Source organism: Taudactylus pleione, unplaced genomic scaffold (assembly GCF_031769625.1).
Source record: "Taudactylus pleione unplaced genomic scaffold, aTauple2 ptg000066l, whole genome shotgun sequence".
Lineage (NCBI taxonomy): Eukaryota > Metazoa > Chordata > Amphibia > Anura > Myobatrachidae > Taudactylus > Taudactylus pleione.
In genome coordinates, this window is record NW_028284468.1 from 6,403,992 (window position 1) to 6,429,396 (window position 25,405).

General features: G+C 44.5%; 1 protein-coding gene across 2 annotated transcripts in view; it reads left to right on the forward strand.

The window, feature by feature from the left end:
* Positions 1–25,405, forward strand: part of RASA2 (RAS p21 protein activator 2) — a 175,159-nt gene that overhangs the window by 55,849 nt on the left and 93,905 nt on the right. For both annotated transcript variants that reach the window (XM_088466606.1, XM_088466600.1), the window contains exons 4-8: positions 7,053–7,147; positions 20,248–20,321; positions 21,218–21,301; positions 22,773–22,845; positions 23,727–23,803. In XM_088466606.1, the coding sequence (XP_088322732.1) occupies positions 7,053–7,147; positions 20,248–20,321; positions 21,218–21,301; positions 22,773–22,845; positions 23,727–23,803 (403 nt within the window). The remainder of the gene's footprint in view (positions 1–7,052; positions 7,148–20,247; positions 20,322–21,217; positions 21,302–22,772; positions 22,846–23,726; positions 23,804–25,405) is intronic.

Sequence of the window (25,405 nt, forward strand, 5' to 3'; positions counted from 1 at the left end):
GACAAATCTGACAAGTCTGACAAATCTGACCGTGTGTACGCTCCATTAACCTCTATCTGCTTTCATACAAACCTGTGCAGTGGTTTTGTGGTGCAGACTTTCAAGTCTTTTCCCGTCAGTAGACTTGGTTACAGCTGCAAGGAAATTGAAAGACTCCCCATCAATGATTGAATTTCATAGTGATTTTCACATGATGTAGCCACATGTTGTACAGAAGTGTTTATGTTTAGTGACGTAAGTGCTGCATTATTGTATGTTCATTGTATGTTTGTGTGACACTCTTGTTTCGCTTACAGTTTCTGTTTATCAGTTAATATTATCATGTTCTTGATCACATACTTTAATCCGTGTACATAATTCTGTATGGTTTTGCATCAGGTGATTCTAGTAGGATACAATTACTAGCTGTACTGTTTAGCTGCATACACGCACAACAATTTTGTTACCAACGATTTTCTGTCAGATTTTTTAAAGTGTAATGAACGATTTTTTTGAACTACAAACGATTTTTGCATATTCCCTTAATGAAAATCGTTCAGTTGGTCAGTCTGACTGAACTACAAACTACAAATGTGAACGCGCATGAACGATAATCGTTCATCGTTTTAGCTCAGAAAGTGGACGATTTTTTGAATGATATCGTTAATCGTTCAAAAAATCGTTGTGTATATGCACCTTTAGATCTACAGTATTTAATTAGTTTGTAAATTACCCACTTGACTTTTTTATTCTCTTTGTAAAATGATTTATTTGTATATGTAAATTGCACTATAACTTGAATTTTAGCAGGGTCAGCACGTGTTTTTGCTACTTTTTTACAGCAAGGTACTCGTCTTATTTGTTTTGTGTAGGTTGCCACTTTTAACTCTTAGGGCACTATCCAATTAGCACCCGAACATTGTTCTGGCGCTAATGGATCTCCCTGAGCTATCCAATTAGCCCCGAAGTCCGGCTCGACGCCGGCGATATTATTTCGGATCCTGATGTGTCCCAAAACATTATCCCCGAAAAGTGCAGTTTTTTTTTTTTTGCAAGTGCAATAGCGAAAACACATAGGTCCTTGAACTTATCACGGATCCTATGTTTTTGGGCGAATTACCCATATTGTTCGTCCAAACAAATAGGATAGGATGAAAAAAAATCGTCGAAAAATGGGGATTATCGGCAAAAAATTTTTGTTTCTTCTTCGGGGTCCATAGGGATCCACAGGGATACCATGGGGATATTATGGTTGGAAGACCAGGTCAAACAGTTAAATCTTTGCCTCCCAGAATGCACTGGATTCTCCTTCATATATACCTTCATATATACTGCTCAGGCAGTCCTAAGCTTTTATTTTTATGTTTTATTTAAAGTTTTTTGAGTTGGCAGTATCAAGCGTCTGTATTAAGACGCACGTACTGCGACTCCATCTACCTCCGCTAGGCCGTAACATCCGTAATTGTGCTGGTGATTTCGGCGGGTCTCAGCTGAGCTTAGCTAGCAGCAATGCTGCCACCTGGATTGCATCGGATACTCTGAGATGTCTGGTATGCGATTCCTTACTTACGGGGAATCTTGCGTGCTGCAGTCCTTGCTTCTGGTGTCAGAGACGCACCAGAAGCCATTGCTGTCAGGACCAGGGATTGTTCGTGTCCTCACTACACCAGCCGGGGCCTTATCGTCTGACGCCGGGGATCGGCAGCAGATGCATATCTGCTGCCACGAAGCCAGCGTTCCCGGCTGGTTAATGCAGGTTAGAGAGGTAGGCGCTCCCCCATCAGCTCATCCCCTGACACAAACGCAGTTCCTATGAAGGGTTTCACACATCTGGGTTGCTCCGCCTACCCTCCATGTGCATGAGACTCTCACGGTCCACGCTCAGTGCGCCCTGTAGCTGTTGGTCTCAGGAGGGTCTGATTCAGTCTCCCTGTATAACTCTCCCTTGGTTAAGGTATACGGTGCTCTATGTCCTACCATTCCTTTGTGTTTCTGTAGTTGATTTAGAGCCAATTGTAATTATATTACACATGCATTGTTTGTGACTGTTTGCTAGCTTTTGATTGACACTGTCTTTTATTTCTATCTGTCAATTATAACTATCACTGTTCTGTCTTTCTGAGTACTTCACATTCATTGAGATTTTGTGAAGTCTGTCACATAACTTTGTAATTATTGCCTTTGCTTTGAACATATCAAAAGATAAAGGGAAACAGGAGGTGGAGCCACATGTGCTGGTTTCATGTAAGTCATGTACGGCTTGTGTGTCCTTACAGGACATTACGGATGGTTTGTGTGTTGCCTGTTATAAAGAGCCACCTCACCAGTCCAGTTTTCCTGTCGCTGGACAAGAGACATCTTGGGTTGCCTCTTTGTCCCAGGTTATGATGCAGGTTGTGGATCGTTTGGCTACCCTGACGATGCCTCCTCGGATGGGGTGTCCACATGCTATGTTTACATCTCATATGCATTCCTCAATTAAGGATGTTGATGACCATTCTAGTCAGAGTATGGCACCTTCCAATGTTGATAACAGACAGGTAGTGACAAAAGCACCTACATGCAAATTTTCTTTATATCAGTCTGCTCAACATATGGATTCAGACGCATCATCAGAGGAATCTGATGATATACAGGATTCCTCTCCAGGATCTACTTCTGGGGAGGAGGACCATCCGTCTACTGTGGATGTTACTTCTTTGGTGAGGGTGGTTAAATCAGTCCTAGATATTCAGGATGATGTACCAGCTCAGTAAGAAGGCTCCAATGTTTAATCACCACTGAAAGGTAGTCAAAACTGAATTTCCTGTGTCTTAACAGCTCACTGTGCTTTTTGAGGAGGCTGGGGTAACCCTGATAAACTATTTTATGTAAATAAGAGAATTAAATCATTGTATCCATTCCCACCTTCTGTATGTACTAAGTGGGAGGTACCTCCTACTGTGGATGCTCATGTAACGCATTTAATCAGAAATGCTACATTGCCTGCCCTATTCCATCAGCGTCTTCTCTGAGGGATTCTACAGATAAAAAGATTGTAGCATGTCTTAAGGCAATATTTTCATCATCTGGAGCTTTTACCCGTCCAGCTATAGCTGGAGCCTGGGTAACCAAAACTGTTGAAGAATGGATTGGGGCATTGGAAAATTCTTTAACAAATGCTACCAGAGAGCAGCTAATGAATATCTCCCACATACAGGAAGCGGCTTCCTACCTGGGAGGAGCTGCAGTGGATTCTGGAATTTTAGCTTCTAGGGCATCAGCAGCATCCATAGTGGCACGCAGGGCCCTTTGGTTAAGATACCGGAAAGCTGATACAGGATCAAAGAGGGCGCTGGAAGTCTTACCTTACCATGGAAAGGTTCTCTTTGGAGCAGAGTTGGATAACATAATTACTACTCTGGCAGCTTCAAAGTCAGCAGGTCTGCCTACTACGTATAGTAAATCTAGGCAGGTTTCTTTTCAGTCCTTCCATTCTCAGGAACGAGTTAAAGGACAGGCTTCCTCTAGGCCGATTAGTTTTCGTAAGATAAAGGACAAACGAAGTGGTCTGGCCAGGCAAGACGTTCAGCTTCTAAGCCAGACAACAAGCCCTCGGCCTGATGGAACAGGCCTCCTCCTGGGGGATAGCAAGGTGCCGACTTTTCAGTTTGCGGATTATTGGCATTGAACAATTGCAGATGCCTGGGTCCGATAAGTGGTCTCTCAGGGGTATGCCCTCACTTTCAGGAGACATCCCCACCATAACTTTTTTCCACAAGGCCTCTATCGGATGTCGACAAGGCCTTGGCTTTGCAGGAAGCCATTCACTCCCTGCTACAGGCTGGGGTAATAGTCACAGTCCCTGTGTCCCAAAAAGGAAGGGGTTATTACTCAAATCTATTTCTGGCCCAGAAACTGAATGGGACATACCGCCCTCTACTGAATCTAAAAACCCTCAACAGGTTTATCCATGTTCCCAAATTCCACATGGAAACCCTCCGGTCAATTATTTTGGCTATGGAGCCAGGAGATTACATGGTTTCCCTGGATATTCAGGATGCTTATCTGTATATTCCAATTATCCCATCCCACCAGCAATTTTTACGGTTTGCTGTCCTTCAGCAACATTACCAATTTCAGGCTCTACCCATTGGCCTGTCTACGCCCCCCCGGGTATTTACCAAAATAATGGCAGTCATGACTGCTTATCTCAGACATCAGGGAGTCAGAATACTGCCATCTGGACGACCTGCTGATATTGGCACAGACTCCAGTGGTTTTGATACAAAGGCACGGCTGGATCATCAATTGGAAGAAATCAACACTTTGTCCAACACAGCAGATGGTACATCTGGGAGTGTTTCTAGATTCTCAGATACAAAGGGTGTTTCTGCTAGAGGACAAGATTGTGGCATTATCAATGCGGATACACAAGCTTCTACGCAAACGAAGAGTATCCATTCGGTCTGCAATGCAGGTGCTGGGATCAATGGTATCCACCTTCGACATGGTGGGGTATGCTCTGTTCCATTCCAGGCCTCTTCAGAGGTTGATCCTCTCCAGGTGGAACGGACAGCATCAATTCATAAGGTCCCAGATGATCTTTCTGACTCCAGAAGTTCGTCACTTCCTCCTGTGGTGGTTAAAGAAGGAGCATCTAAACAAGCGGCGCCCATTCTGGATTCCAAGTTGATACTTCTTCTCACCACAGACACCAGTCTTCGCGGTTTTGGGCAGTGACAGGTCATCACACCTTCCAGGGGAGATGGACAAATCAAGAAAGTCATCTGCCAATAAATATTCTGGAACTGCTAACCGTATGCAAAGCACTTGTCATGGCACAGTGCCTGCTCCAGGGCAAGCCTGTCCAGATCCAGTCCGACAAAGCGACTACAGTGCCTCCCTCAATCATCAGGGAGGCACAAGAAGTTATGCAGTCATGAAAGAAGTGACAAAGGTTCTCATGTGGGTAGAACGTCATCTCCCGGCCATCTTGGCAATATTCATTCCAGGAGTGCTCAGTTGGGAAGCAGTCTTCCTAAGTTGCCAGGGCATACACGCCGGAGAGTGGTCTCTCCATCCGGGAGTGTTTCAGCTCCTAGTACACAAGTGGGGTCTACCAGAAATAGATCTCATGGCGTCACGCTACAACCACAAGTTCCCCAGGTTACGGGACCAGGTCCAGAGACCCATCAGCAGTATTCGTGGATGTACTGGCAAAAAGATGGGACTTCAAGTTGGAGTATCTTTTTCGTCCAATTTCCCTGCTTCCAAGAGTTCTCAGAAAATTCAAGCAGGAAGGAGGTACAGTAATACTGGTGGCTCTGGCTTGGTCCAGACGTCATTGGTTTACCGACATGCAGAATCTGTCCGTAGACAGTCTGTATCCTCTTCCGTTGTGGCAGGGACCTTGTCGACATCCGGACTTGCCCCGTCTGGCTTTAACGGAGTGGCTCTTGAATCTTCCATCTTAAAAGCGAAGGGATTTTCTCATTCTGTAGTTCAGACTATGCTTAGGGCACGGAAGCCTGCTTCTGCCCGCATCTATTACAGAGTTTGGCATTTTTTTGGTCAATGGTGTTCCCATATGATCCTAAGGTGTTCAGGATTTCAAGGATACTGGCTTTTCTGCAGGCAGGGTTAGACAGTGGTCTCTGCCTGGCCACTTTGAAGTTCCAGAAGAAGATTGCTTCATTACCAGATGTTAGAATTTTTTTCCAAGGAGTTCAGCCTCCTTTTGTTCCACCGGTAGCACCGTGGGATTTGTCTTTGTTTCTTAAGGGGCTACAAGTTTCCCCATTTGAACCTTAAGACTCTGTAGATTTGAAGTGGTTGACAGCAAAGACACTTTTTCTTCTTGCTATCTCTTTTGCTCGCAGAATCTCGGATTTGGCAGCGCTCTCATGTCGTTCCCCATTTTTTATTTTTCACCAGGATAAAGCTGTTCTTCGTACAAGGGAGGGTTACCTTCCTATGGTAGTGTCCCATTTTCATATGACTGAAGAAATTGTTGTTCTAGTTTTTCAGGCTTCAAACCTTTCTGTAGGTGAAGCCTCCCTGGATGTAGTTTGTGCTCACCGTATTTATGTGGCGTGTACAAATTCTGTTAGAAAATCAGATGCTCTTTCTGTATTATATGGTTTTCACAAAAGCGGATGGGCAGCTAATAAACACACTGGTGAGATGGCTACGCATGACTATCTCTCAGGTGTACACACAGGCTGATCTTCCTGTCCCAAGCACGGTGATGGCACATTCTACTTGATCTGTAGGGCCTTCATAGATATTCAGTCGTGGTGCCTCTGCTGAGCAATTGTGCAAGGCTGCCACGTGGTCTTCTGTCCACACTTTTGTTAGGTTTTATGCCTTTGAAACTTTTGTCTCCCAGGATGCTTCCCTTGGGCGACAAGTTCTCCTTCCTGCTCAGGAGCGTCCCCCACCCTAGGGGAACTGCTTTAGGACATCCCCATGGTATCCCTGTGGATCCTTATGGGCCACAAATAAGAAATATAGAGTTATGGTAGACTTACCTAGATAACTCCTTTTCTTCGAGGTCCACAGGGCACCTGGCTTCATTGGGTGATTTTCTTTCGGTCACAGATCACCTCATCTTGTGTAAGAGTGTTTCTGGTGTACGATTGTTCTTCCTTCTCCTGCCTTTAGGCTTGTTAACCAAACTGAAGTACTATGGCTAGTGCATGGGTATATATGGAGGAGGACCCAGGGCATTCTGGGAGCCAAAGCTCTAACTGTTTGGCGCCTGGTCTTCCAACCATAATATCTCCATGGTATCCCTGTGGACCCTATGGACCTTGAAGAAAAGGAGTTCTCTAGGTAAGTCTACCATAACTTTATTTTTTTCGCACCTGAAAAAATATCGGGCCTATTTATATACCCCCCTTAATGTTGTTTTCACCTATGCTTTAGACTTCCAGTTGTAATTACCAATTTCTTTATTTAAACAATTAGACCAGATTGTGTACCAAACCAAAATGGTTTACATTTATTTATAATACTGTTTACATTTTTCACACCTAAAACTTTGAATTGCAGCCCTTGCAAATTATATTTCTGACTTTGTTTTCCTACAGGTAAAGTTGCCATTAAAAAAGAGGATTTGTGCAGATATAATGGTAAAGAACCTTGGTTTCCTCTTCAGCCCATTGATTCGAACTCGGAAGTGCAGGTAAGCGTTAAATAAACAAAATTAAGTAATTCTAAAAAAAATGTCCAGAAGCACATGCGCTCCTTCCCCATTGCACATCACTCACATTTTCTTCCCCCATGCACGCATGCGTGTACGCACAAACCCTCTCCCTTACACACCCATCCTGTTCCTCCATGCATGCACACTTGCTCTTTCTCCTATGCACATACACACTCTGGGCCTCATTCAGACCCGCTCGCAAGCGGGTCGATTGTGGGGCACTGCTCACGCGCCGCGTGCGCACGGCGCGTGTGCAAGCCCCGGAGCGAGAGAGAAATTCTCTCACTCTGGGGCTCACTACAAAAGGGCGACAGCTCGCCCCGTTTTGTAGGCGTGGTAGGGTGGTGGCCAGACAAACGGAGGCGTTCCTGAAGGAATGCCTGCCGTTTGTAGGTGGCCCTACTGACATCACCAGTGATGTCAGTAGGGCGCTTCCTGCTCTGCTAGAGCAGGAAGCTGCTTGGGGCTTGCGGTAGACGAGACCCTACCGCAACGGTCTCGTCGCAAGCCACGATGGTCGCAATGGTCTCGACCATCATCTAGTCACTCACTAAAGCTGTGGGTGGTAACCAACAGCTTAGCGAGTGGCCAGGAGGCCGCCTTTCAAAAGAAAAGCGGCCACCCTCATTCAGTGTGAGCGCTCGCATTGTGCGAGTGGCTTTGAATGAGGTCCCCTGTGCCTTACACACCCACCCTGTTCCTCCATGCATACACACTTGCTCTTTCCACCATGCACACATGTTCTCTCTCCCCACACATGTGCGCACATGTGCTTTTTCTTCATACAAAAAAAATATGCACTCTATATACACAGCACACACGTGTAATACCTCCCCACGCACACATACACAGGTGCTCTTTCAACAATCAAAACTTAATGATTATCATTCTGTTCTTGCACATCTATATCTGGTTACAGTTGCACTCAGACTTCTTGCACACAGTATACTGCCTGAACGTATCCATGATCTGCAGATTTGATCCTATTTATGAGTGCCTTGCCACTACAATGGCTTCACAGATTCCCATTACCTAGACAATTTTCTTATGTTGACTGTAAACTTCTTCAGGCTACATTGAGAAATCCGATATAAGACTTTTCCTACAATAGCAGAAAATGCCAGCAAAGCCCGGCGTGTGGTTTTTTTCAGGTTTTTATTTTATTGGTTAAACTGAAAACTGCAATGCTGAATAGTGAGCGTTAAAAAGCTTCAGAGGTAAGATCTTAACCTTGGATGTGATGTTAATATAGGGATGGATTTGGACACCTTCGTAAAAGAATAACATTTCAGAGGTTAGGAGAAGGTTTAGGCAGTGGTAGAGCATGGAGAGAAGCGGGCCAAGCAAATGGAATATTAAGTGAGGGACCTGAGCTTAGCAGGTGAGAATGAAGACTTTATAGGCAATACAGATTACAGAAAGCTACAGAGAGAGTGAGTATTATTGTTTTTCAGGGATTCAAAACTGAGGAAAGACTGCATAGAGGGCAACGATGAGAAGATAGTAGATGGGAGTAATTGCAGTTAGCGAGAATTTAGCATATCATACTTAAACTTATTTGGCTGTAGCTTAGAGAGAATGTGGATGATTTTGGTGGTTGGGTACGGGATGCCAGCTCTCAGGATACTCGCGTTCAGAATTTTGACACCGGCATCCCGACAGGGTCACAATCCCTATAGAAAGGGGTAAGTGTATGCTCCTTCCCATAACCCGAACCCTAAACCTAACCCATCCCCACTAGTGTCTAAACCTAACCTCCCTCCCCCGCAGCCTAAACCTATCAACCCCCCCCCCACCCTAGCGAATTTAGTTGGAAAAATTACAAATTGTGCTTTTGGTAAATCTCTTAAATTTAGTAGCGTGGTTCCTTAATTCAATGATAAAACTACTCCTACTTCATTCGGCTTTTAATTTGTTATAAGGGCCATATAATAACTCTGGACCTAAATATACAGTGCCTAGCAAAAGTAATCTGTCCTTCAACCAGTTGTCCTGTTACTGAATAACAAATCCTACACTCTGATGTGTTTATTTCAAAGCATTGAAACACAAAATATATATATTTTTAATTGATATTCTATGTTACAAAAACATGTAAAGAAATATGACGTTTTCATAAGGATTGAATTTCTGTGTTGTGCAATCTGTTTGCTCAATTGCCTTTTGATTGGTCTCCACAAGTGGACTATTAAAAATTACTACATTTCCTGGATAAAACGCCCACGACCACTTTGAAAATGAAGACTAAAGAGCTTCCTGAAGTCATTAAAGTCATAGAAATGTATTCGGTGGGAAATCCGTATAAACCCACATCCAAGTGTTTGGATGTCCAAGTGGGCAGTGTTTATTTAAATGAATTTAAATTGCCATAAAGTGGAAGCCACGTCAAACCATCCATACGCTTCCTAGTAAAGGTCATTCCTCAAACCTCTCTCAGGAAGAACATTTGTGAGAAACTCCATAGAGAACAACAATTTTTTTGGCAGAGTGGCACCAAAGAAGTCATTACTGAAAATGAACAATGTAAAAGTATGTCTAGAGTATGCAAATGGTTCATATTCATGCTTTTTGGCAAATTGGGTAAAATATTTTGTAGTCCAATGAGACCAAGGGCTAAATTTACTAAACAGCGGTTTTGGTGTCATTTATACCACTTTCAGACAGAAAATGGCAAAAACCCCGGCTTTCACCCGGCATTTGCGTGCCAGGTTGTTTTGCCGGTCCCTGTCTGTACCACCCCTTCAGACAGAAGTGCAAATTACTGGGTCATACAATTGCACCCGGTAATTTGCTGATTAAATTCTTAACTCTGTCTGAAAGGGTTAACCGGGTCTTAATTCCCGGGTCTCCGACCCTGGTAAATTCCTTGGTCGAAGTCCCGGGAATTTCGACCCGGGTTTACCCTTTCAGACAGAAAGAAAAACCTGTGTTGATCAGCAAGTTACTGGGTAGAAATGTATGACATGGTAATTTGGTTTCCTGTCTGAAAGGGGTATTAGAAAATGTTGTCAATTGACGGCGGCTTAAATTTCAAATTGACAGCATTAACTATGCATTTTATATTTTTTCCTTTTAAATAGAACAAAGTTTGCACAGATCTTAGTGGCTCTGATGTTGTGTCATTGTCCAGCTATATTTGTTGTAGTATCACTATAGGTGAGGCTTTTTGTCAAACTATATAGAATATCGGCTTGTGTTTTACTAGATCCAATATATACCTTGTGCTTTTATATGGACTATTGCTGCTTTTTTTACTAGTTATCAGACCAGCTCTGGTGTAGGTTATGAGGAAATCACAAAGTTTATCATATCTTTATTCGTGTTCTCCCTGAACCTTTGATTTGAGCTATGTTCTGCAATTTGTGATTGCATCATAAGCAGGTCTGTACATAAGGTTTAGTGAATCGAGAGAAAAAAGTGCCCGTAGTACACATCAGCATACAGATTGAACGCTAAACAGATATGGATGGAGCAAGTCTTTGGTCTGTGCTTTCACTCTGAATACTTCCGTGTATTGTCCACACGGGTCCGTGAACCCTGTTTGCAGTGCTGGTTTAGCTTCACTGATTAGTAAATGCAGCTCAGATTGAACGTTCCACAGACACAGGTAAAGGACTATTTAGTATAAACCCTGCATACTCTAAGAACTTGTTAGTGACCTGTAATAACCAGTACTTGCTAACTGCACTGATTTAATGGTCCAGCAAAATTCAAATAATATTATCCACCATTAAGGTGGTAACACGTTATATGTAATTAAACATTTCTCCTTCATCCACTAGGGGACACTGGAGCTTCATGACAGTGGGGTATAGACGGTGGGTTGAGTTGAGCCTGGCACTTTAAAAATCTACAAGTGTGACTGGCTCCTCCCCCTCTATGCCCCATCAGCCCCAGTTTTTAGAATGTGCCCGAGTAGAGCCGGTGCACAGGGGCTATCTCCAGCCCTTAAATTTGTAAAAGAAAAAATCAAAGCAAGAGGACAGGCAGACTGTTGGCTGTGACAGTCTGCCTGCATCGTGGGAGCCGCCAGAGAGGGGACCACACGGCTACTGCAGCCTGTGTCCGGTCACCCTATGGAGGGGAGGCTGCTTTAGGCAGTTAAGGAGTCATCAGACTCAGCGGGGCCCGCCACAGCTAACACTGGCTTGTGTCCGGTTCCCCGCTCTCCCCTCACTGCCCAGCGCTCTGGCCGCAGCAGCCCGGTAAGTAGCACACCTCTCCTGACTAGCAGGAGAGGTGTAAATAATCTGCTGGGTCTGGTAACAGCGCGCGGCTGTCAGTGCCACGCTGGTGTTGCGGAAGAACACCGGCGCTGGCTGTTAGGTAGGCGTGCTCAGAGCGGCGGTCCTACCTCTGCGTGCCGGTGGTTGTGTAAAAGGCACCGGCACGTGTATCACTGGCGGCGGTCGTGCCGCTGGCCCCCGCTGTCAGTGCGGGGACACATGAACGTAAGTGTATGCCGAGCGCATACAATAGCGGCGGCCATTAGGAGGAGGAGCTTATAGGTCCCTCCTCCTCTTCCTCCTTCACTGCCTGGGCTAGTTTGGCGCACTCTGAACGGGAGTGGCGCCTCAGAGAGAGGAGCTTCTACTTTCCCTGAAGGCACTGAGCGGAGGGGGAGAGGAGGAATCTGACCGCTTCTACAGGGGGTCTGTAATTACAGAAGGTGGTTTTAACTACCTTCTGGTCCTATTGACTGCTCCTCCCTTATATTGCACTGTCTGCCCCTGTTACTGAGTTGCATTATTCTTGAAATTCTGCTCCTCCTATATTGCTTTGCCTGCATTTTGAGTAGCATTATTATTGAAATTCTGCTCCTCCCTTATTGCTCTGTCTGCTCCCATACTTGAGTAGCATTATTATTGTAATTCTGCTTCTCCCTATACTCCTTCTGCATTCCTGAGTTGTATGTGGTGTCTGTCTGTGAGTACATGTTGACATCCAGGACAGAAAAAGCTGCATCACAAAAGCTGTTTGCCTGCACTAAGTGCAGGAAGAAATTTACCCATGCTCGCTCCGAAGGGTCTTCCCTGTGCGAGACGTGTGAAGCAGACAGTGCTAACACGCAGTCTGTCAGTCCCTCCTTCATAAATAGTTTGGCAGGGGTCATGGCGGATCTTTCTTCTGAATTAGCCGCTTCCCGTAGGGAACGGGAAGCTGCCAGAGATCTACCTGGCACATCTCACCCTTCTTTTCTAGCAACAGAACCAGCGTGGGCTCAGAATTTAGTCCGCTCGGTGAATAGCCTTGCTCAGGCGATGGGTTCTGCGTCTGAAACTCCTGAAGCTACGGTAAGTCGCTCATCTAAGAAGAGGGCTCTTCCGGCGGTTCTCCAGTCGGATGAGGATTCGGCAGCGGATCACTCGTCTCAGGAGGAAGGGGAGATGCTGGACGAATCAGACGTAGAGACTTACTCACAAGAACCTGAGGCAATGCAAGGTATTGATGCACTCATCCTAGCGGTAAGGGAAGTTCTTAAGATTTCTGGCCAGAAAGCTCCAGAATCGTTAGAAGACTCCTTATTTGCCAGGTCACAGAAGATGGCTGTCACATTCTCTGTTTCTCTCCAGTTGGACGAACAGATGACAGCAGCCTGGCAGAATCCGGACCGTAAATTCCAGATTCCTAAGCGTTTTTTCTCTCTTTACCCATTTCCTGCGGAAAATAGGAAGAGGTGGGAGACCCCGCCACCTGTGGATTCTTCGGTTTCTCAGTTGTCAAAGAAGACCACGTTACCTGTTCCAGGAGCTACTACATTGAAGGCAACCTCAGAGCGGAGATTAGAAACCACTTTGAAATCCATTTATACGGCCGCGGGTGCACTTCTCCGGCCGGCCTTGGTAGGATCTTGGGTCAACAAGGCTGTGGAAAAATGGGCGGAACAATTGACTGAGGGTCTTAGATCCAACACTCCGCGGGCAGATCTGATTACCTTGGCAGAACATATTCAGGAGTCTGCTGTATACTTAGGCGACGCCTCCAGAGATATCGCCCAGGTAGGCGCTAGGATTTCTGCGTCGGCGGTCTCTGCTCGCCGGGCACTTTGGCTTCGTGCCTGGCAAGCGGATGCGGAGTCAAAAAGAGCAGTGGAAGCTCTTCCTTTCACAGGCGATATTTTATTTGGTCCAGAGCTGGACAAGTGGATCTCACTGGCCACTGGAGGTAAGAGTACTTTTCTACCTTCATCAGCACCTCCTCCGCGTCGCTCGTTTAGGGGACCTTCCTTTCGTTCCTTTCGAGCATCTGCAAGATTTCATGGACGATCGCGAGGTTCGTCTTCAGCGGGGCGAGGAGGCCGTGCTAGAGGATGTCAAGCAAATAATGCCCGCCGTCCAGATCCCAAGCCAGCAGACAAGCCTGTGGCATGACGGGCTCCCATCCCATCTCGGAAATCCGAAGGTGGGGGCTCGTCTCCAGCATTTCTCGGAGGTTTGGAGACGGACTTCTCTAGACACTTGGGTTCGAAATCTGGTATCTCAAGGATACAAGATCGAGTTCGCTTTCACTCCTCCTGGGCATTATTTTACAACAGGTTTGCCCGCCGATCCCTTGAAGCAACTAATTTTGCATCAAGCGATCGAGAAACTTTTGCTGGCCGAGGTCCTTGTGGCGGTTCCCACTGCACAAAGACAACAAGGGTTTTACTCAAACCTTTTTGTGGTTCCGAAACCAGATGGGTCGGTCAGACCCATTCTGAATCTGAAATCCTTGAACCAGTATCTTTCATTTCACAGGTTCAAGATGGAGTCTCTCCATTCTGTCATTGCGGGACTAGAGGCAGGAGAGTTTCTGGTGTCGATAGATATCAAGGACGCCTATCTGCATGTCCCAATTTGGGTTCCTCACCAGGCTTTCCTCAGATTTGCCATCAGGGAAGCTCATTTCCAGTTTCAGGCCCTGCCATTCGGTCTCTCGTCAGCTCCCAGGGTATTCACCAAAGTGATGGCCGTCATGGTGTCTCACTTGCGCTCTCGGGGGGTGACGATAGTTCCGTACCTAGACAATTTACTCATCAAGGCTCCGACGACAGAAGTCCTTTTGCACCAAGTGTCCCTTACACATCAGATTCTCATTCAACATGGATGGATTGTGAACTTCCAGAAGTCTCAGTTGATGCCGTCCCAGAGACTTCAGTTCCTAGGAATGATTCTAGATACTGTTCTGCTTCGTATATTCTTGCCAAGGGACAAGGCCATAGCCATACAGGAGCTGGTTCGTCTGCTGCTCAGACCCAGGAAAGTATCTGTGCATCTTTGCATCAGTCTCCTGGGAAAAATGGTGGCTTCCTTCGAGGCCATCCAATTCGGCAGATTTTACTCCAGAATTTTTCAACTGGACCTTCTGTCTCAATGGTCCGGGTCCCACCTACAGATGCATCAGCTTGTGCGTCTGTCTCCCCGAACCCGCATATCCTTGCTCTGGTGGCTTCGGACGGAGCATCTGTTAGCGGGTCGGCGCTTCGGAATTTGGAATTGGACCTTGGTCACCACGGACGCCAGCCTCCGCGGATGGGGAGCGGTGGTTCTGGACAATCCCTTCCAGGGGCTTTGGTCGCAGCAGGAGTCCCTCTTACCAATCAATGTTCTCGAACTGCGGGCAGTCTACAGAGCTTTGATACAGGCTGCTCCTCTGTTACGAGGACTTCCGGTTCGGATACAATCCGACAACGCCACGGCAGTGGCATACATAAATCTCCAAGGAGGAACCCGCAGTTGGATGGCAATGAGAGAAGCCAGTCGCATCCTTCTGTGGGCAGAAAGACACGTAGAGGTCATTTCCGCAGTGTTTATTCCGGGAGTCGACAACTGGGAAGCGGACTACCTCAGTCGTCAGGATCTTCATCCCGGGGAGTGGTCCCTTCATCCCGAGGTCTTTCATCAACTGGTTTGCAGATGGGGGAAACCACAGATAGACCTGATGGCATCTCTGATAAATCATCAACTACCCCTTTACTGCTCCAGGACCATGGATCCGGCAGCGGTGGGAGTAAATGCTTTACTGATCCATTGGCCGTACAGCCTTGTGTACCTGTTCACTCTGAGGGTAGGTCCCTAACATACTGGGGTTGAAATCCAGAGCACAGGACACCCCCAAACCAGCCCAGCTGATTCACCCCAGGGCATCACTCCAATAAGGAAAGGTGAAGTGTAAAAAGATGTAGGATAGATAAGAGCAGCTGCTGCTGCACGTAGGGAGGTGAAAAATAAAGATGTGAAAATAATACATATATATTAAACAAACAATGAAAGTGCTAAAAGTGCAAGAAAGGAAAAATGTGTATATAATGTGATGCCCTGAAGCAGCCCAACCAAGCAATCCAGGGGACCCACGCCCCAAAAATCAACCCCAAGCTGTACTACAGTATAAACATTTTTAGGACTTACCTAGATTGTGCCTCTTGTTAAAGTGCAGTAAAAATGCCAGATCCCTGCTTAAAACCAATAAGGGACAGGTGGGAAGGGGTGCTTGCCTAGATTGAAGGCGTCTCACACCTTCATGTGTGCATAAGAACACACTAAATACAATATGTCGAAATGGGGCCCTAGACTGCACACCCTGAAAATGTTTATATTTTCAGGGTGTGCAGTCTAGGGCCCCATTTCCACACATTGTGTACCTGTTCCCACCGTTTCCGCTCCTCCCTCGGATTCTCAAGCGGATCAAACGAGAGTCGTCCACCGTCATCCTAGTGGCTCCGGATTGGCCTCGTCGGGTTTGGTACTCCGATCTATTATTCCTTCTGGCAGACGAACCTTGGCCTCTTCCGCTACGATCGGACCTTCTACAACAGGGTCCATGTGTGTACCCGGATTTACGGCGGCTTCGTTTAACGGCGTGGCTATTGAGACCGCCATCCTAAGAAACCATGGTGTTCCTAGGTCGGTCATTCCTACCATGCTTAGGGCTAGAAAACCGGTAACATCAGCGCATTATCATCGCATTTGGAGGGCTTATATCTCCTGGTGTGAAGGTCGTGGATCCTCCACTTCCTCTTTTCATTTACCACGTCTTCTTCTTTTTCTTCAAAAAGGCCTCGATGCGGGCTTACGCTTGGGATCGCTTAAAGTGCAGATTTCTGCTCTTTCTATTTTTTTCCAGCGTCGCCTAGCACTGATTCCGGAGGTTCAGACCTTTTTTCAAGGGGTACTTAGAATTCAGCCCCCCTTTGTGCCACCCACGGCTCCTTGGGACCTGAATCTTGTTTTATCCTTTCTTCAGTCATCCACCTTTGAGCCTTTGCAGGAGGTGGAATTGAAGTATTTGACTTGGAAGATGATCCTTTTATTGGCTCTGGCTTCGGCCAGACGAGTGTCTGAACTTGGAGCCTTGTCCTGCCGTTCCCCTTACTTGATTTTTCATGAAGATCGGGCGGAACTTCGTACCCGCCCTTCCTTTTTGCCCAAGGTGGTCTCGGGTTTTCATCTGAATCAGCCGATTGTAGTGCCAGCGTTGTCGGACTCTTCTGGGGATTCTCACTCCTTGGATGTGGTTCGGGCACTTCGCATTTATGTGTCCCGTACTGAGGGGCTACGTAAATCAGAGGCTCTGTTCGTCTTTTATGATGCTATTCGGCGTGGCTGGCCTGCGTCTAAACAAACTTTGGCCAGGTGGATTCGTCTGACTATTCGTCAGGCATATGTTGCTTCTGCTCGACCACCGCCGGTATCCATTTCTGCGCATTCTTTGCGGTCTGTGGGTACTTCTTGGGCGGCACGTAGAGGTGTCTCGGCTTCACAGCTTTGTAGGGCAGCGACGTGGTCTTCGGTTCATACTTTTGTACGTTTCTACAGATTTGACACTTTTGCGGCTTCTGCTTCAAATTTTGGTCATAGTGTCTTGCAGGGCGTTCAGCACTCTCCCCCCCAGGAGGGTAGCTTTGGGACGTCCCCACTGTCATGAAGCTCCAGTGTCCCCTAGTGGATGAAGGAGAAAACAGGATTTTGGTACTTACCGTTAAATCCATTTCTCCGATTCCACAGGGGACACTGGACGCCCACCCAGTGCTTCTTGCCTGTTCTCAGTTGCTTGTTCTGCTTCAGTTCTGTTGCAGTTTGGTCTGTTTTCGTTGTGTGACTGTTTATTCCTGCAGCCTGCTGTGTTCTTGCAGTGTGTCAGTATGTTGGATTGTTTCTTTTCCTGTTCTCCTTCTCTGTTCTTCAGTCTGTTCTCCGTCTCCTCTCGGGCTCAGTTCTTTAAAACTGGGGCTGATGGGGCATAGAGGGGGAGGAGCCAGTCACACTTGTAGATTTTTAAAGTGCCAGGCTCAACTCAACCCACCGTCTATACCCCACTGTCATGAAGCTCCAGTGTCCCCTGTGGAATCGGAGAAATGGATTTAACGGTAAGTACCAAAATCCTGTTTTTATACTTCACATACAGTTTTAAACGTTTTTAATAGTGATATGTCTTTAGAAAGAGCAGAGTAGAAGTGGTTGTCTTGTCATGTTTTCCATGTGTTGGGCAGACCTGGGACCACTGATGATTTTGGCATCGTAATGCACTATCTTACATAATAGCCAGCCAGGCTCTGCTTTACGCATGTTTGATCCACCATTGGCACATAACAAACCCACCATCATCCAGTTTCAATGGAGTAGCAAAAAAATATGGAATTTTTGTACTTGCATTAAATGCTTTTCTCTGACTTCAGTAGAGGACGCTGGAATACACTGACAAATAGGGTACCTGATTCTGAGGTGGATGGAGTTGAGCATCGGGCACAAGCACCCAATGTTTTAATTCCGCACATTCGTCCCAATGGTTACCGCCGGGGGATGCAGATTGAATTGCACAAAGCAGTCCTAACAGGGTACACTCAGACCTAACAATGTGCAGCACCTTATGGTTAATATTGTCATCAGCAGACACAAAATGATGGCTCTTTAGATGCTTGTGAACATGGGAGTCAAGTGCCTGTAGATAGAGAAGAATATAGTCCTCTGGTAAGAACACCCTCTGCTGAGGGGTGTGGAATAGAAATCCCCAAGAAGACCATCCACTGGGAAGGTGTCAGATTGGATTTCTTTGATGATCCAACCATAAACCTCTAAGGTCTGGGCCATCTCTGAAATTAGAGTCTACAGCAAGGTTGGGAATCCCGACTTAATCAGCCAATCATCTAAGTAATGTATTATAGTAATCCCCCTGGATCTTGGAAGGACAACCAGGACTGCCCTGATGCTCAGTTCTGTAGACAAGCTAAAAGATGGAGCCTGAAGGGTGATGGAGCTGAAAGGCCAGTCTCAGGAAATACTATGGTCCCTGATGTCCATGGACACCATGAACTTCTTCACCTATGTTATGCTGTTGATGACCAGTCTCAAGGAAACCATCATGAACATGTCCATCTGCAATCTGAACAATTAGAGATTTCCTAATAAGAATGGATTAAAATGATCTGTCTTGATTATTGCCAAGAAGAAAAATGAGAAAAAAAAATATAAAAATCCATTATTGTCTATCCTCCACGGCCTGCTCCACTGAATGGCATCTATTTAAACAGGAAGATCTGAAAAAAAATGGGGATTTTAACATGTAGCAGGCTTAAGTTTTGTAGCACCCAGGTGTCTGTGGTGGAAGAGAAGCAGACACGGTCCATCCACAGGAGATTCCTGGTGGGTAACCAGTCTGTAATGCCAACTATATTCCTGAGGGCTTGGGAGCTGGAATGATTGTTGCCCAATCCTATTTCCCTGATGAGCTCCACACGGAGCAGAGAACAGTCTACTGGGGTTTTGATTCCTTACCTAACTGATTGGCGAAAGGAGCACAACCCTGACAGGGCTCCCCCCAGATCCAGTCCCATGTTGGGAGTTTGCAGATGGAGGTACTGACTGCAGAAGTATAGGCAAACATAAAGTAAATAAAAATAAATGAAGTAAAATAATAAAAATAGTGGCTGTGTAAGGCACTTTTGAATTATATCCCATCTGCTGCAGGCAAAAACTAAAGCTGCCTTGTGGCCTCCCAGGCTATAGAGGAGGCGGAAGAGTTGAGTTTTGGGAGCAAATGTAATTGTTACCAATTTGCTACCACCTCACTCTATATCCCAGTATATTCCAGTGTCCTTGATGGATGAAAGAGAGAGAGATTTTTTTTCTTCTTAGTTCAAACTCGCTGCCTTTTTTTTTTTTTTTTTTAAGATTAAATCACATTCTTCATAATGATCTGTACATGAGAAAATAGAAACCTACTTTATGCACTTTTAACTATTTATGATATTTTAACTTGGATCACCAGTACTGGAATGTAAATTCTTTTTGGTAAATCCCAGTATCTAATTATCTCTCACACACTGGATTGGTTGGTATTGAAATTTTAGATGTGAATGTTAGATACATGGAGCATTCAATGAGAAGGGGAAACACTGTACACAGCCACAAAATGGAGGGACACTCCTACCCAATAGCAGCCTGGATGAGACAGTGTTGCTGCAATAGGACCTGGCACCCCGATACTGGTCTGTGTGCATCAGAGGCACCCCGATACTGGTCTGTTTGCATCAGTAGGGCTTCTGGAGTGGCACCCCGATACTGGTCTGTTTGCATCAGTAGGGCTTCTGGAGTGGCACCCTGATACTGGTCTGTTTGCATCAGTAGGGCTTCTGGAGTGGCACCCCGATACCGGTCTGTTTGCATCAGAGGCACCCCGATACCGGTCTGTTTGCATCAGAGGCACCCCGATACCGGTCTGTTTGCATCAGAGGCACCCCGATACCGGTCTGTTTGCATCAGAGGCACCCCGATACCGGTCTGTTTGCATCAGAGGCACCTGGTACTGGTATGTTTGCATCAGTAGGGCTTCTGCGGTGGCACCCCCGGATTAATGTTATATTGCACTACATTACTCTGCTTGTGGTAACACCTGTCTCTGGAATGGTGACCTATGCCTGATGCAGGCCACCATGTATTGCTTTGTAGTCTTAGGACTTCATCGCCAATGTCCGTTTCTATTTTGATGGTTGTGAGTAGTGTTTATGGTGGTTAATTGTGAAATATGTCTTAAAAGAACACTGTTCAGTTCCACATAGTGGAGATTGCAGTGTCACATTTAAGTGTTCTCATTGTGTTTTACAGGGAAAAGTCCACCTTGAGCTGAAGTTAAATGAGCTGATTACGGACAATGGATCAGTGCAGCAGCTTATGGTACAGTAAGTATATCTGAGCAGATTGTGAGCAGTGCACTGTATGTCTGTATTACATTTTGGTGGTCAGTGGGGCAGGCTCTGAAAGCCACCAGGAAACTTCCTTTATTCCATAACTCGCAGAGAGAGGAAGCGTAGGCGGCTGCATCAAGTGTTTGAATAAATGCAAATTACTGTTAACCTCTTCTTCTCTGCCAGTGCTAAAGGCTGCAGTGAATGTTAGTGGATACACATATATTTAGTTTATTATTTACAAACCTGTATGCAAACAGGCCAGTCATCGGCTTGTAAATTACATCGGCCCTGCTGCATTTATTCTATTCCTATTAAGCTGCTATTGATTTAAATTAGGGATGTGCAGGCTCGGTTCTACTCGGTTCCGTTCTGTTTTTTTTACCGAATCTTATTGGCTATACAAAACTCGTAACAGCTGATACCCAATAAGATTCGGTAAAAAAAAACGAACGGAACCGAGTAGAACCGAGCCTGCACATCCCTAATTTAAATGCACCGTCTTTCCTTCACCTGGTCATTCTCTCCATTCAGTACTGGCCTGTCTCTTGCAGTTGTGGTGTTACTATAGTTTATACTAGAGGTATTAATAATGACTTATTTAAAACCAGAAACTGGTCTTTGCCATTGTAGAGTGTTCATATCCCTTAGACACAGTCAGGGGCCTGTCCTGTTGTCTAGACATTAGCTTTTCTTTTCTAAACTACCATATAAATGACAGATTCATATTGTCTTTTATGGTAAACAACGCTCATCATAAAGGCATTATGTGGTGGTGTATGACCACGGTAACCCTCATCATACAGCAGCTGATGACCGTAAAGCATTGTAGTGCTCTGCAGGTGACATTCTTATGTTAAGCTACATTACATAGAATTGTCTTTTCTTAGCATACTGGAATGTGAAGGGTTACCTCTGGTGAATGGACAGAGCTGTGATCCATACGCTTCAGTGTCTCTCGTTGGCCCATCAAGGTAAATATATATATATTATGTTTTCTTGTTTTCTTACATACTGTTAAGCTCCGACAAACTCCATATACATACGTATTAAAAATGTGTAAGATGGGAGTGAAGTTACACGGCAATGATAACTTGAAAAAAAAACAGAGATGCCAACAATTCAGAATGGTTATAAACTTCCACAGCTTCAAACTTTAATGGCTTTGGATGTACAGATGATATAAGCATTATATAAATGACCTATAAATCAGATAAAGACATTGGCTATACATTATAATGTGCATAGTGAAAACATTAGTCGTCTTTGCCAAAGGAAAATAATATCTGTTGGTGATGGCAGATTTGAAACCTCATCTCAAGAAATAGGAAGTTTGATATAACGGGACTCATGTAGAGTTGGCTGTAAAGTCAATTTGCGCTTTGCATATACACCTACAATTCTCATGGATCTGTCTCTGTGGCGGCTGGGATGCATTTATAATTACTAGAGCTGTTAAAGGTGCAATGGGGGCTGCAGGGGTCATGGTATCATGGTAAAAGTACATTAAAGGCCCGTTCAAGCGCAATGCATTCCATGCTGACCACAAGAAATGCGTCCGGTGCAACATTCAGACTGATGAGGGTGTCCGGCAGCTGCTTCTGATTGGCTGGCTGGCTGTCTGTCTGTCTGAATCCGTGCCACTAGTACTGTTACCATTGTATTATGTGACTGCTGCAATCTTTTCTATAATATTGATGTTTGCAATCCATCTGCAGCAAGCGGGCAGATTCCTTCATGATCTTTTAAAGGGGAACACAACAAATGTTTGTATTGATTTGAACTTGATTAGTACTTTCATGTTGTATTTTCATTTGGTGTTATTTACCTTGTACATTGCAAATGCAATTTTATGTATTACTAACACTGTCCAGACATAGACAGACTATATTGTGTATGAATTGTGTACTGTAATTCTGAAGTATACCAGACACACAGGCATATTATAATGGGGTGCAGGGTGTACGGTGAAATAAAACCCATTTACGTAATACATGTCATTCTGTATGTATGGATTATTAATCAACTAAACGCCCTTGTCTGTCTTGCTCTTTGTATAACGAATGAGTGATCGAACATGAGGCCCTCTCTGGCGTTACATCACAAGTCCCATAAAAATATCATACAAATAATATTTTATGCCTTTTTTGAAAATCTGCTACAACTTCAACCACTATACATTTGATAAAACCTAATCATGACCGATAAACGAACTGATACAATCCCCATGTCAATTCAATTGCTTTTGAGCGCCCATTAATTATCGTGCTTATCGCAACAAATTAGACCGGGTTTAGTCGTATACAATGTCTAAACCCGTCCTGGTTAGGATTTATCGCACATATTTACTCGCCACCTCAGGAGGGTGCAAGCAGAACTGCCGGCGAAAACCAGTGAATACTGCCCTATGACTGCAGTTTCTCATTCATTTGTATTTGATTTCAGAAATGATCAAAAGAAAACCAAAGTGAAGAAGAAAACTAGTAATCCACAGTTCTATGAGAAGTTCTATTTTGAGGTGAATTGAGACATCTTACACAGTCCTTTCTATAGCGACATTATAGAACATTTACAATGCGTTGTCTTTTATCACTTATTAAATCACAATTATAATTGGCTATAAACTTCACTGCGCTTATGTAGTTGTTTACAAGTATTAAATATGCGTTTTTTAAACATGCGTATAAGGCAGGCCTGGCCAACCTGTGGCTCTCCAGCTGTTGTGAAACTACAAGTCCCAGCATGCCCTGCTACAGTTTATCTATTAGGGGATGCTAAAACTGTTGCAAGGCATGCTGGGACTTGTAGTTTCACAACAGCTGGAGAACCACAGGTTGGCCAGGCCCTGGTCTAAGGAGATGTTCTTTTGTTCAAACCAAATGCCTGCAGAATCGCACATGAAATCACTGCTTAACTGCATCTCATTGCATTTACCCAGCACTCCATTGACTAGAGTCAATCAGGCATCTTAAAAAAAACAACTTGCAAAAAAAAACTAATGAAAAATGCAAATACATTGCTTTTATTTTTATGTACATGTACATGCGCCTGACTTACACTGTAAATGCATCTTCAACACACAACTTTAATGCCATTGCGATGCTAACCTTAAGCTGCTTCACCAACTCAACAAAAGATACTTACCTTGGTGTTACTATATAGTCCTTAGTAGCCTTTGAATGGGGATATTTGGTTTCCAGGCGCTGCTGTACTCTATGTAATAGCATAGTTAGTTAGGAGTCACCCTTTTACTTAACGTGTTAACAGCTCAGCTTTTTTATTTGTCCTTGTATTGGCCAAGTATGAATGCAACTATGCCATTACCCTTTCCATAGAGAGCCCTGCTATGTGGATGACCGTTATACAGAATAGAGAGCAATAACCAAATTCTCTTTTTAGGTGACAAGGTCGAGCAGTTACACTAAGAAGTCCCAGTTCCAAGTGGAGGAAGAAGATATTGAGAAACTTGAAGTAAGGTTTGTATTTCAAATCCTTTCATTCAACCATGTACAGTATATAGTGGCTGCTGCGTAGCGCTTGTTCAGACCTAGGAATGTGTATGAATGTTTCCGTATAAGTCTTAATGAGTTTGTGGGCCCTCCTTAAGGTCACTTTAATCGAGGTTTGTTTTGTCTCATGTGAACATACGTGTGTATGTTGATGAAAGTTGAAATAAATGTGTTTTTTTTCCCACGTGCGTGCTGTGATTGAAGCAGTAATGTTTTTGCCATTTTCTTTCTTTAGGCCGATCACGATACCCATTAGCTCTTATGGTCTCACAGTTAAATGATATGGCATAATACAGAAAATGTAAATTCTATTGGAAGTCAGCAAGGTGCCTATATAAAGGTACGAGAAGACTGCCGAGTTATCTCTCTCTAATATTGCAAAGATCCAGCACGTAATTCCTTTTAATGCAGTCTTTCTTAGTGAGCACTGAAATGATATGAGAGGTCACTATTTATACTTATATTTATTTGTGTGTTATATACCTATATCTCCTGTCCTGGAAACTTCCACATATAACACGGTAATGCAAACAACACAATGGAAGTAGTACTAGCAGCGGTTGTGCCATTATTTTTAAGTCTTTTTACTCCCATGCCTACCTGTTGTGTCCATTCATTAGATCATAAAGACTTGTATGTATGCATGTGTCATCAGCAAGGTTCAGTATATCCAATATCCATACAAACTTGCATAATAAATTATGCAGCTCTTCGACAAGGAAGCCCTATGCACTTATGGTATCAATACATTTTTTCTTGTGATACACCATATATTCAGATTGTGCTGCCATCAAGTCCCATTATTATCTAGTAATGAGATTTCTCCCTCTGTATATTACTTTCTCACCTGTCAATCTTCTTGTCTCCTTTGTGGTGTTTGTGCTGTTACTGCAGACATGTCCTGGATGGTAAGCAGCGAGACCAGCATGTGTCTGCATATTTCTTGTTTGTCTGTCCCTTCACTGCCAGAGAGGACATTTTACTGTAGAGCAATGCAGATCTGCTGGCAGCAAAGGGGTTATCGGTTTCCTGCTGCAGTTTACTTTTAACCTTTTAGTGCGGGCGTATTAACTGCATGTGATTTGTTCAAGAGTTTATATGCAAAGTGTTTTTGGTTGTGATGTGTTCCTACAAATCATGCTTTTATATTCTACACTCACACGCTGTCTCTGCTTTTGTCGGGTGCTACACTCCCCAATGTTTAACTGATGAGAGTGTTTTGACTTGAGTGTAATTGCCAGCTTGGAAGCTGCTTTGTAACATGATCTGAGCTGTCACCATTTCATCTATTGAGCAATGTCTTGTTTGAGAGATGCGTGGGTGCCTGTCACATGCAGGCTTTGTTTTACACCAAGCAAGATCCTCAATAGACTATTTTTGCTTCCTTATCAGTAAGATGCAAACATATAATGTTTTATGTGTATTGCTTGTCAGTTTATTGCACACACACTGAGCTTTTATTTATCTGATACCACAACACTGAATATCTATTCGTGTTGGGTTATTAATTTGGACGACTCAGCATTCTCCTCTAAAGAACTTGCCATGTACCAAACTGTCTTTTGCTTA